General features: G+C 47.5%; 1 protein-coding gene across 1 annotated transcript in view; it reads left to right on the top strand.

The window, feature by feature from the left end:
- Nucleotides 1-3,281: 3,281 nt before the first annotated feature.
- The window catches only part of PAFAH1B3 (platelet activating factor acetylhydrolase 1b catalytic subunit 3), a 13,145-nt gene continuing 2,510 nt past the window's right edge, over nucleotides 3,282-13,916 (top strand). Inside the window, exons 1-4 of the mRNA XM_018554785.1 lie at nucleotides 3,282-3,407; nucleotides 6,986-7,072; nucleotides 9,901-9,990; nucleotides 11,798-11,914. Of these exons, the coding sequence (XP_018410287.1) occupies nucleotides 6,992-7,072; nucleotides 9,901-9,990; nucleotides 11,798-11,914 (288 nt within the window). The 5' untranslated portion in view covers nucleotides 3,282-3,407; nucleotides 6,986-6,991. The remainder of the gene's footprint in view (nucleotides 3,408-6,985; nucleotides 7,073-9,900; nucleotides 9,991-11,797; nucleotides 11,915-13,916) is intronic.

The following is a 13,916-nucleotide window of genomic DNA, read 5'->3' as shown; positions in this document are numbered from 1 at the left end:
TGTTACCGTATGAGTTTATGTCAAATCTTCATAAGACATATGTATATAGTTTTATTTCTTGTTTTAAATATTTCCCCTGAGGTGTTGATAGCTTGTAGGGAAATAAAGTCTTTGTTGTGCTTATCACTGTGGAGGGGAGTGCCAGGCCCAATGAATTGCAAATAGGGTCATTGTTGAGCCCAGGCATGTCCAGATAATTACCATAGAGGTGCAACTTCAGTATCCTGTGTATCAGGAGCCAAGACCCTTTGATCTAATAACAAGTAGACTGGCCAATTGTAGAGAGGGGTGTGGAGTTGTAAAGAGGGTCTTGATAGGGTCTTGGAAACCCTCCAATCTCCAGTAGGCCTTGGGAGGCAACCAATGGGAGATTTGTCATGCATCCCTATGGACACGAGGGCTATATTAAGGACTGGAAAAAACAGCTTGCTCTCTTTTCACCAGGATGGGGCCTCATGTGACGTTTAATGGGTAACTATACATATTATCTTTCCACCACTTAACTGTATGTCTGTTTGTCTGTTAGATACCAATGTCTGGGTATTTGGCATGTTTAAATCTTTTCTTTGTATGTTGTAGTTAAATAGATTGTTGGTTCATTGTATTTAAGTCTTGATACTATATACCAATAAATTCTGTTATTGTGTTGAGCTCAAAAATCTCATGAATGAATCCTTAGAATATTATACCTCTAAGTGTGAATGCTTATATAGCGGTTCATAACTTAAAATAGTAATTCAGGTAACACACCTCTCCGCTCTACTATCTTTTATCTGCACTAGGTTGTTGCGCTTCTTCCTCCTTTTTGTTTCCTCTTTAGCATGAACAGATGACCAACTAGACACACGATGGACACAATTCCAGGAGCCAATGCACCCAAGCATCACAGCTAGACCTTAGCTCAGAGCCTTTTTTATTGTTGTAAGTAGAAGCAAATGTGCACTATATGGCCAAAAGTTTGGAAACCCGTCCATCGCAACTATATTGTTGGGCATCCCACTCCCACTTATGAGTTGTTGGACATCCCACTCCCACTTATGAGTTGTTGGACATCCTACTCCAAAACCATGGGCATTATTATGGAGCCCCTTTGACCTATAACTGCCTCTGGTCTTCTGGAAAGGCTTTCCACAAGATGTTAAGCATTTCTGGGGTACTGATGTTGGATGAGAAGACCTGGCTCAGTTGGCATTACAATTCATCCCAAAGGTGTTCAGTAGGGTTGAGGTCTGGGCTTTCTGCAGGACACTTGAGTTCCTCCACACCAAACCATGTCTTTATGGAGCTGGATCCAGGTCTTACACACCAAACTCATCAAATCATGTCTTTATGGAGCTGGCTCCAGGTCCTCCACAACAAACTCATCAAGCCATGTCTTTATGGAGCTGGCTCCAGGTCTCACACACTAAACTCATCAAATCATGTCTTTATGGAGCTGGATCCAGGAACTACACAACAAAGTCATCAAACCATGTCTTCATGGAGCTGGATCCAGGTCCTCCACAACAAACTCATCAAACCATGTCTTTATGGAGCTGGCTCTAGGTCCTCCACACCAGACTCATCAAACTATGTCTTTATGGAGCTGGCCCCAGGTCCTACACACCAAACTCATCAAAGCATGTCTTTATGGAGCTGGCCCCAGGTCCTACACACCAAACTCATCAAAGCATGTCTTTATGGAGCTGGCCCCAGGTCCTACACACCAAACTCATCAAAGCATGTATTTATGGAGCTGGCTCCAGGTCCTACACACCAAACTCATCAAAGCATGTCTTTATGGAGCTGGCTCCAGGTCCTCCCCACCAAAACATGTCTTTATGGAGCTGGCTCCAGGTCATCCAAACCAAACTCCCCAAACCATGTCTTTATGGAGCTGGCTTTGTCCACAGGGGCACAGTCATCCTGCAACAGAAAAGGGCCTTCACCAAACTGTTGTCACAAAGTTGGAATCCCTCAGCTGTCCAAACTGTCCTTGTATGCTGTATAATAGAATCACGGGAACTCAATAATTTGCAGGGGTGTCCGCATATGGTATGTGGACATATGTTTTTATCAACCCCTGAAGTGGGGCTACCTCCACACTGCAAAGGCCAACTTCTTGTTTTGGTCCAGAGAGGAGAGGGCTCTAGTGCTGATAGTGCTTCGGGAAGGTGCTCTCTTTCCGACTTCCCGTCCACCTCACTGACGTCACTGGTTGACAGGAGCTCAGCGAGATGCCAGCCAGAGTGCCCTGCTCAGCTCCCTGGTAACCAATGACATCAGTGAGCTGGATGGGAAGCTGGATGGGAAGCCGGACAAAGCGTCATAGACTGCTAAGAGCTCATAGCAACCTGGGAAGCTGTGGCCGCCCCTCATTAGAGGGACAGCCTTGGGGGAGGTCATAGTTTTGGCTTGGGCAAACTCAGGTGACATACATGCGTGCGGGAAGACAAAAAAATAAGTTGCAAGTACAGAAAAATACTTGTTGATCGTCCAGAAATCCAGTGAGCTCCTAATAGTAAGAAGCCAGAGTTTGGTGCGAAACCAGTTCACCCAATCCGGCGCAAAACGGTAACTGACGCACCCTCACGGTCCAATCAGGAGCGGCAGGCACATTCTCCCATGTCACAAAGTGGCGGAGCATGCCCCTGCCGCAGCTGCCTGACTGTCGGTCACAATTTTGCGCGGCCTCGTGTGAACTGTGAACATAGTGTGTAAATATTGATTGTTTTAGTCTGTAATTGGAGTTTCTGTTGTATTTGAGGCTGTCAGTAATGTTTTGTCACGGTTTTCAGTTATTTTCCATAGCCTGCATCTAATGTGTAACACAATGTTACAGCCATTGGCTGGCCAACATGTCATCTAACACCCGGGAATAGTGTATCACCTTAATGGGAGAGCCCAGCTGGCAGACGGCACACATAACATTCACTTTACAGCGATACTTATGACCAGCCACTCGGTAACGATCTGCAGTTCCAATATGGCGGCAACGGCGACAACTCTCCGCATATTTTACGGTTAAACCGCTATACGCCACCACCCTAGTTAATCTCCCCCCATCGTTAGTGATAATTGGTATCGTCCTACCATTGGCGAACGCTAGCTGGCCTGTACTATGATGCTAAAATGGAGGTGGATATGTATACCCCTATATAGGCTACCGTGGTTCAGTCCATTTCGTTGATTTGAAGGAAGACTAAACCACGTGGACCATGAAACGGGGGCGCTGTGCATGATGATTTCCTTGCGTGTGAATTACTTCCTGGACAGGGCTATCCGATGCCTGGCAGAGGGGAGGCGTGCTCCTGGGTTCCATAGAACAGTGGCGCGTTTGGTTGTGGATTCCCCCCGCAGTAGAAGGGGATGGTGTGAGCCGGGAGGGGAGGATTCCAGGGCTGCAGACAGTGAAGAGGGATTAGCAGGTGAGGAGATGCAGCAGCTTGTGTGAATTCTATTATGTTGGCGGAGGGGGAGGGGGGCTATGTATGGCATGCATGGGGTGCCCCCTGTGTGCTGACATGTTGTCACCCTTGTCTATAGGTACACATATATGTTGTTCTCATTTATTATGTAGACTTCCAGCTTCATACTCCATGATGGGTGTCTCCTTCCAGCATCATTGTATGGCCTGCAGTCTGAGGAGCTGCAGGTTGTAGGAACCAATCAGAGTTCTGGTGTCCTTCCAGATCTAAAGAATGAGTATGGGAATCCCTAAATATGAGAGAGAGGGTGGGGGATATGACCGTTCCGTGACCCATAGCGTTCCGTGATCATTCCGTGACCCATAGCGTTCCGTGACCCATAGCGTTCCGTGATCATTACGTGACCCATAGCGTTCCGTGACCCATAGTGTTCCGTGATAATCTCATGACCCATATCCTTCCACGATCATCTCATGACCCATATAGTTCCGCAATCATCCCATGACCCATAGCGTTCCGCGATCATCCCATGACCCATAGCGTTCCGCGATCATCCCATGACCCATAGCGTTCCGCGATCATCCCATGACCCATAGCGTTCCGCGTTCATCCCATGACCCATAGCGTTCCGCGTTCATCCCATGACCCATAGCGTTCCGCGTTCATCCCATGACCCATAGCGTTCCGCGTTCATCCCATGACCCATAGCGTTCCGCGTTCATCCCATGACCCATAGCGTTCCGCGTTCATCCCATGACCCATAGCGTTCCGCGTTCATCCCATGACCCATAGCGTTCCGCGTTCATCCCATGACCCATAGCGTTCCACGTTCATCCCATGACCCATAGCGTTCCGCGTTCATCCCATGACCTAGTGTCATTTGGTTGCTAGGATGCAGGTGGCTTCTGCTGCCTAGTGTCATTTGGTTGCTCGGATGCAGGTGGCTTCTGCTGCCTAGTGTCATTTGGTTGCTAGGATGCAGGTGGCTTCTGCTGCCTAGTGTCATTTGGTTGCTAGCATGCAGGTGGCTTCTGCTACCTAGTGTCATTTGGTTGCTAGGATGCAGCTCTCCTCAGGCCATGTACCGCACAGTGATGATGTCACTGCAATGACATTTGGTGCACACATATGTGATTTATATCCTTTGTGGCCATTGAGGAATGTATGTAGATGAAGGTGTTTGCACTCAGAGTTTAGTTTTCATCCCTAATGGGATCACCCAACGCACCTTGTCAATGGACATGTATTGCACCGCACCTCAATGTATGTCCATACCTTGCACTACCATACGTTGTAGTGTACTGCCTTACCAAACAAAGAGAACCCCCCTCCTTTCTATTTTCACATGGTTGGATGTTTGCAAATGGCATGAACACGTACAATACGGATCATGGAACGATATGGGTCATGGGATTATCACGGAAAGCTATGCATCGTGGAATGTGGCATGATCACGGAACGCTATGGGTCACGGAACGCTATGGGTCACGGAACGCTATGGGTCATGGGATGATCGCGGAACGCTATGGGTCATGGGATGATCGCGGAACGCTATGGGTCATGGGATGATAAAAAAATTAAAAAGTTTATAAAAAAATAAAATATAAAAAAAATTAAAAAGTTTATAAAAAAATAAAATATAAAAAACATTTTCGGTTTCGGCCTGACAATTATTTTTATTTCGTTTCTGAAATTTCCATTTCGGTGCACCTCTAATTTGAATGGCGTCCCAACCCACCTTCATACACTGCCGGGCATGGTCCCGCAATTCCTTGTGCTATGGTGAGGTGAAAAAGATTGCATATGCACTACTTTGTATCACTGCAATGCGAGGTACCTGGATGGTCAGGATCCTGAAGCATGTTAGTTCTGGGCTTTGTGCACTCAGAGCAGAGTGACAGGTCCTCTTCAAAGCTCACATCCTGGACTTCTACTGACCATCACAGTGCTCCCCTCTTGCTTTGTTCCTCTGTCAGACCCAGTCCAGCCCCATGTGTAAGCTCCATGTTGGATGGTGTCGGAGCTTACACTGGGTGGATTCTGCCCTCCTACTCCTGTGGCAGTGTTCAAGCCGTCAATTGGCTGCTAGACTTGAGCACTGTATCATGGGAGGATGTCGCATGGTCACCTATACCCAGAAGTACCAGGAATTGTGTGGTGGCACAGCCAGAGCCATGATGATGTCATCCACCTCTCTCACGTGACAGTGTTTGGACCTTGCAATTGGCCACACTGCGGCACAGAAGAAGGTCATGTGCTCCTCCAGATCTGGAAGCATTTAGCGCTTACACAGGGTTCATTGATGTCACCCGATCTCCCATGTGACAGTCTTCAGGCCTTGTGATTGGGCACACTGATGTCAGCCCCTCTCTCATGTGACAGTGTTTGGACCCTGCAATTGGCCACACTGTATCATGGAAGAAGGTCACATGCTCCTCCAAATCTGGACGCACTAAGAGCAGAGGTAGCCAAACTCTGGCCCTCCAGCTGTGGTGGAACTACAAATCCCATGAGGTATTGCAAGATTCTCACAGCTGCAGACATGACTCCTGGAGAGGTGCATGATGGGATTTGTAGTTTCACCACAGCTGGAGTTTGGCTACCCCTGACTTAGAGCTTACACAGGGTTCAGGCCTTGTGATTGGCCTCACTGATGTCACCACCTCTCTCATGTGACAGTGTTTGGACCCTGCAATTGGCCACACTGATGTCACCCTCTCACTCAGGGTTTATTAATGTCGCCCCCTCTCTCATGTGACAGTGTTTGGGCCTTGCGATTGGCCACACTGCAACATGGAAGAAGGTCACATGCTCCTCCATATCTGGAAGCACTTAGAGCTTACACAGGGTTCGGGCTTTGTGATTGGGCACACTGATGTCACCCCCTCACTCAGGGTTCATTGATGTCACCCCCTCTCATGTGACAGTGTTTGGGCCCTGCAATTGGCCACACTGATGTCACCACTTCTCTCATGTGACAGTGTTTGGACCCTGCAATTGGCCACACTGATGTCACCCCCTCACTCAGGGTTTATTAATGTCGCCCCCCTCTCTCATGTGACAGTGTTTAGGCCTTGCAATTGGCCACACTGCAACATGGAAGAAGGTCACATGCTCCTCCAGAGCTGGAAGCACTTAGAGCTTACACAGGGTTCATGTGACATTGTTCAGGTCTCGTGATTGGGCACACTGCACCATGGAAGGAGTTCACATGCGCTTCTAGATCTGGAAGCAGCTGGAGCTTACACAGGGTTAATGATGTCACCCCTTCTCTCATGTGCCAGTGTTTGGGCTTTGCAATTGACCACACTCCATCATGGGAAACAGTCACATGCTCCCTCAGATCTGGAGCTTACACAGGGTTAATGATGTCACCCCTTCTCTCATGTGACAGTGTTCGGGCTTTGCAATTGGCCACACTGCAACTTGAAAGAAGGTCACATGCTCCTCCCAGATGTGGCATTCTTCAGCAAGTTGAAAGGCGGATGGGTGAAGTGTCCGATGGCCATGATGCTGAACCATGATTGAAAATCTGGACAACCTAACATGCTACTTCTTTGTCTGTTTCCTGTGTGCAGGGCAGAATGAGTGACGGCAATCAGAACCCGGCCGCCGTTCCCACCCTATTGCCGGACGTGCAGGGGGATGGACGCTGGATGTCTGTGGTGAGTTGGGCGCGCTGCTGACTTTGTCTTGTCATTAGAGATCGCTATTCGGCCACAAGAGCTGCTGATGTCTCTGTATACAGCAACATGGAGGATGGAGGAGCTCCATAGGGAACCTCCCATGTGTACTGACCTGAAAATGCTGATTGCCAGGCTGTCATAATGATCCTTTGGCCTTAATAGTTTCTAAAATACCGACCTAAAACAAACTTTCACATCAGGAGTTTCACCTTTATTCCTATCCACCCCGCTGCATGCATGTGCCAGGTCAATGACTCAAAATCCAGAGACTGCCAGGTAAGTAGCATTTTCAGAAGAAGTTCGGCAGTGGCAGCCAATGCATTTCCCTAGGTGTTTGTGTAGTTTGTGTTCATCTAAAGCCAGATGTTTTATGTGAAGTTTGGGATGGAGCGGGGAAGGGTTAGCACAACTGTCGGGGTTCTTTTTTTGATCTCTGTGCCACTACCTCACTTCCTGTGCTGCAGACGCCACAGGAAGTGAGAGGAATTCTACCAAAGTGAGGAGAAATCCTCTCTTAGTTGTCACCAGAACAGGCGTCCTCATTGGAAGATCTCGCCTCTTGTTCAGGTGAAGGTTACAAAATTTTGGATTTCCGATCACTTTCCTGTCCCGATGACAACGGTCACCTGACGGGAGGTCTAACCCTTCACCATTCTATGCAAAGCTGAAATGTTACAGTTGGAAGGTAATCTGCAGCCGTGCTTATATAATGGCCGCCCCTGTGTACACGTACAATTACTAACTAGACAGAGACATGGTTTTTAGAATGTTATCTCGCCTTGATGAGATTGGATTCAGCTGATTTGTTACACATCTACACTATATTGCCAAAAGTATTGGGACGCCGGCCTTTCCACGCACATGGTCTCTAATGACATCCCAGTCTTAGTCTGTAGGGTTCAATATTGAGTTGGCTCCGCCCTTTGCCGCTATAACAGCTTCAACTCTTCTGGGAAGGCGTCCACAAGGTTTAGGAGTGTGTCTATGGGAATGTTGGACCATTTGTGAGGTCAGGTACTGATGTTGGAGGAGAAGGCCGGGCGCGCAGTCTCCGCTCTAATTCATCCCAAAGGCCGGTCTTTACACTTGGCACAATGCAGCCAGGCAAGTACCGTTGTCCTGGCAACCACCAAACCCAGACACGTCCATCGGATTGCCAGACCGAGAAGCGTGATTGGTCACTCCAGAGAACACGTCTCCACTTCTCTAGAGTCCAGTGGTGGTGCGCTTTACACCACGGCATCCGACGCTTTGCATTGCACTTGGTGATGTAAGGCTTGGATGCAGCTGCTCGGCCATGGAAACCCATTCCATGAAGCTCTCTACGCACTGTTGTTGTGCCATCTGAAGGCCGCATGAAGTTTGGAGGTCTGTAGCTATTGAGTCTGCAGACAGTTGGCGACTTCTGCGCACTGTGCGCTTCAGCATGCGCTGACCCTGCTCTGTCATTTTACATGGCCTATCACTTCCTGGCTGAGTTGCTGCTGTTCCCAGTTGCTTCCACTTTGTTATAATCCCCCAACAGGTGACCGCGGAATATTTAGTAGCCAGGAAATTTCACGGAACACCTGAATCCAATGATTCGGAGGGGTGTCCCAATACTTTTTGGCAATATAGTGTGTATCTAAATCAAATGGATTTTATTAGAAGACGATACAAGAGCACCACGAGTTAGCTAAAGAGACATTCACACTGCCTGCTTCAAGGTTCACATTGTCAGCTTGGGCGGTAGGGAGGAGTCCTTGCAAAGTGTCATTCACCATTGTGTGTAAATCTCAGCCTGAGCTATTGAGTCCTGTAAACAGACATGACAAGCACAATGTAGCCAAAGGTTTGTCATCATTGATCATTACGCTCTATGGCCAGGTACGGGGACACTCCTCCAAGTTACTGAGTTCCAGCGAAGGGCCCTGGTGATGCTACAGACATACAAAGACATTTTAGACAATTGTGCATTTCCAACCTTGTGGTAACAATATATAGAAGGTTCTCTTCCAATTATGTCACAAAGTCAGGACCATGAAGACGTGCAATCCAGTGCGATGGACTACAATCTCACGTTTGGATGAATAATTTATATTGAGATTGTAGTCCATCCCCGGATCGAGCTTGGAGCGGTGACTACTTTACAACACACACAGGGACCATGAGGAACAAAAATATCCCCCCTCCAGAAGGAAGGACAGTGTCGGCACCAATTCAGAGATGATTGGAGGATCTACAGCCGAGCGATACACAAATAAGATACATTTTTGTTAATATTTGGGGTACGTGAATGCATTTTTAGGCTTTCACTCCTGAGTTTCGGCCTCATTCACACAAGAAAAAGCCGGCACGTGCTGGGTGTGATTAGTACGCAGCCCCTGTCTTTCTCTATTGAGACCACGCGGCCATATGCCCCCCTACGCTCACCCGCCCTGCACGTCCGTGCGGGTGCCCGTACTCGTACCCTGAGAGGATGGATCTCGTCTGCATCCGAGCAGGGACACCCGCACACGTACGGACCTGCACTTGGGGTGAGCGTAGGGCGGCGTACTCGCATAGAGAAGGACGGGGGCTGCGTACTAATCACACCCAGCACCTGTCCTTCCCGGGAGCTGCTCAGTACGGCCGTGCACGCAGCATGGAGCTGTACGTCCCGGGGCGATTCGTGTGTGAATGAGGCCTAAGTGTCACTTTTATAATATACCTGAAAATAAAGGAGACCTATTTGTAGGATTTTTTTAGTCCCAATCATAATAAATCCAGAACAATGTGTACATGGGGCTGCACGTTCCCTTCTCATGATTGATTTTTGTGTCTTGCAGCACAATCACTTTGTGTCCAGCAGCAAGGACAAGGAGCCGGAAGTTGTGTTCATAGGAGACTCAATGGTCCAGCTGCTCCATCAGTTTGAGGTTAGTATATCAGGCTTGGGACTGTGTTCTCTACTTTTGGATCAGGTGAGGAAGGAGGAGAAACCTTGTTTCCATATAATGACAATGCTTTTACCAGACAGGAAGTGAGGGGAAATCTGCAACACAGGAAGAAGTAAAAATCCTAAAACCAAGGAAAGGAGTCTAAATGGAAACTTTAATTCCATCAAAGCTGAGCTCCCGCCTTCCCTTCAGTCTCATATCTGAGCTCCGGCCTTCCCTTCAGTCTCATATCTGAGCTCCGGCCTTCCCTTCAGTCTCATATCTGTGCTCCGGCCTTCCCTTCAGTCTCATATCTGAGCTCCGGCCTTCCCTTCAGTCTTATATCTGAGCGCCGGCCTTCCCTTCAGTCTTGTATCTGAGCGCCGGCCTTCCCTTCAGTCTTGTATCTGTGCTCCGGCCTTCCCTTCAGTCTTGTATCTGAGCGCCGGCCTTCCCTTCAGTCTTGTATCTGAGCGCCGGCCTTCCCTTCAGTCTTGTATCTGAGCGCCGGCCTTCCCTTCAGTCTTATATCTGAGCTCCGGCCTTCCCTTCAGTCTTATATCTGAGCTCCGGCCTTCCCTTCAGTCTTATATCTGAGCTCTGGCCTTCCCTTCAGGCTTGTATCTGAGCTCCGGCCGTCCCTTCCGTCTGGGTGTGGTCTGCATGCAAATACAGCCTGCCTAGGAACGGCCGCTCCTCCAGACTGACACCCACCCATCAAGGCATTGTGATATTTGTATAACTCCTCCCAAGAGTCAGCCCACTGCTTGCATCAGGGTTGATGGCTGAGAGGAGAACTGAGGCAGGGAGCTGTGATGTTTTCCAGGAGCTATGTACAGCACCCTGCCGGCCCCTCCCACCAGCCAATCTGCCTGCATTGTATAGAGAAGCACAGAGATTCAGTGATGACATCACTGGGTCTAAAATAAGGTGCGTCATGAATAGGAAGGTATCATTTAAATATTTAATTAGCATGTTGATGAGGGGGGAGGGAGGAACCAATGAAGACAAAACATCAGCAGATTGAACTTCAGTTTTAAAACAGATGAATACCGTGTGAATATGTAGCCCACAGATGTGAATGTATCAGACTAGTCATTTATGGAATGTAACTTGTGTGGAGCTTTTATTCCTTGATTTTTTTTTGGTCCACGACGCACCTCAAGACATCCAATCCCAGGTGGTTTGTGGGAACCGGTTCCTATCGGATCCAGTGCCATCAACTGGAACCAGCACACGATAATCTTCCAAAGAAATTCAAACGTTATTCCACATGCATCTGTACAAAGCACAACTACTGACACGTTTCAGCCTTACGTGGCCTTAGCTTGAGCTATGACTAAGGCCGAGTAAGGCTGAAACGCGTCAGAGGTTGTGCTTTGTACAGATGCATGCGGAATAAAGTTTGAATTTCTTTGTGGAACCAGCACATGATAATCTTCCAGTCTTTGAGCCTATTACTCCAGAAGAGAGTCATCCGTGCACCGAATGTAGATTGCGGGGACGTATGATAGGGGTGAGCTGTGCACTTCGTCCAGTGACATCCCCTGTCCGCTCTAAAATTTACAGTGGTCACCGAAACAAGAAGAGAGGGGGAAGTTCCAATGGAGACACTTTTTCCAGTGGGTTTTCCCCTCACTTCCTGTTGTGCCTCTGAGACAGGAAGTGAAGGCTCTGTAATTGGACACAGACAGCAAAAACAAATAATAGCTAGTGGGTGAGAGATAATAAACGATTCCTATGTGGGCCTGGAGCTGTTCATTATGATGCTCAGTGTTACTGTGTCTGGTTTCCTGTGTCCCCCCAGATCTGGCGAGAGCTCTTCTCCCCTCTGCACGCCCTGAACTTTGGAGGGTTGGGTGAGGGCACCCAGCACGTGTTATGGAGAATGGAGAACGGGGAACTGAAACACATCAAACCAAAGGTAAGAATTGGGTGGTGAGACACAAATAATATTGTCTCATGGATTGAAAGAAGAGCTGGCGGAGCTTTGTTTTTTTCTGCACTTCTGTTGAATTGCATCTTTTTAGGCCTGAAGATTACTTCACACCCCCCAAGCAGAATATACTTTGGGAGACCCTGCAGAAAATAAAATGGTGGGAGTTGTAGTTTTAATGTCACACAATAATTGTACTACTGCTCATCAAATGTACCAAAAAATACTCAAATTAATCTTAGTGCAAACAAACAAACATAATATAATACCCGCACCCTGACATGCGTGTTTGTGTGTACGGGGGGGGGGGGGGGGGGGTTATTTTATTAAACATTTTAACTTGTTTTAAACTTAACTTTTTTTTTATATTACAAGGAGGCTGATTAGTATAGTGCAGGTAACAGGTTGTCTTTCTGGAGATATCAGGGGTCTAGTAGACCTCTAATGCCACATTTGAATTCTATTGAAGCTGATTGAGCACAAACTATGCTTGATCTGCTTCTTCCTGTGCTGGAGAGTGACATCTGTGAACCCAGAAGTGCTCACAATAGACAGCATCTGCTCAAATAAGGTGGCCCTGATTGATAATGATTAAAATTGCATATGATATCTGCTCCACATCACTCTTATTCCTCACCCACTGCTCCTTATATACTTTCTATCACAAGGGGGCTGATAATACCCATATGGGAAAGTATAGTGCAGGTAACTGGTTGTCTTTTTGGAGATATCGGGGTCTAGTAGACCTCTAATGCCACCTCTGCATACTATGCTTGATCTGCCCCGGCTGGAGAGTGACAGAGTTGAACCCGGAAGTGCTCACAATAGACAGCCAGCGTCTGCTCAAATAAGGTGGACTTGATTGATAATGATTACAATCGCATATGCTTTTCCCTCCACATCACTCGTATTGCTCATCTTCTGCTCCTTATATACTTTATCACAAGCATATGTCAAAGTATAGTGCAGGTAACAGGTTGTCTTTCTGGAGATATCGGGTTCAAGTAGACCTCTAATGTCACCTCTGCATGTTGAAGCTGATTCAGCGCTTGAACACTATGCTTGATCTGCTTCTTTCCCTGCTGGAGAGTGACGGCTGTGAACCCAGAAGTGCTCACAATAGACGGCTAGCATCTGCTCAAATAAAGTGGACCTGATTGATGATTACAATCGCATATGATATTCCCTCCACACCACCCTTATTCCTCATCCACTGCTCCTTAATAAATCACGGCATGGCTCCACATATATAGGTGTCAAACCCAAACAAGATTCCTGCCACATATCTAGAGTTATTTCATCATCATCTTCATATGATTAGGTGCAACACCCGTGCCCAGTGCCATCTGGAAGGGGGTCGCTCGGCAGGTCGAGGGGCACTGGACACGGGTATTGCCCCTATTCCTATGAGGATGATAATGAAATAACTCCCGATATGTGGGAGGAAGCTTCCTGGATTGTCATAAGGAGACAAACATTGAAGAGGATGTTATAAGGGGAAGTGGCCACTGAAGGAAAAGCGCCCGGGATTGACTCGTATATATGTGGAGCCATGCTGTGATTTATTAAGTAGCAGTGGATGAGGAATAAGAGGGATGTGGAGCGAATATCATATGCAATTTAATCATTATCAGTTGGGTCCACCTTGTTTAAGCAGACGCTGTCTATCCATTGTGAGCACTTCTGGTTTCAAAGCTGTCACTCTTCAGCCGGGGAAGAAGCAGATCAAGCATAGTCTGCGCTCAATAAGCTTCAACATTGTGCAGAGGTGACATTAGGGGTCTACTAGACCAGCGGTCGCCACCTGGTGGTCCGTGAGAAAATGTTGGTGGTCCCCGGGCTTGTGTGTATATATATAGATCTATATACAGTGTGAGATATATCTATCTATCTCACACACACACACTGTATACACAGTATGTGTGTGTGTATATATATATGTATGTATGTGTGTGTGTATATATATATATATATATATATATATATAATA

The sequence above is a fragment of the Nanorana parkeri genome, unplaced genomic scaffold, assembly GCF_000935625.1.
Source record: "Nanorana parkeri isolate BGI_ZX_2015 unplaced genomic scaffold, ASM93562v1 scaffold173, whole genome shotgun sequence".
Classification (NCBI taxonomy): domain Eukaryota; kingdom Metazoa; phylum Chordata; class Amphibia; order Anura; family Dicroglossidae; genus Nanorana; species Nanorana parkeri.
Note: the sequence above shows the minus strand (reverse complement) of the source record. Positions and strands in the feature narration are given on the sequence as shown.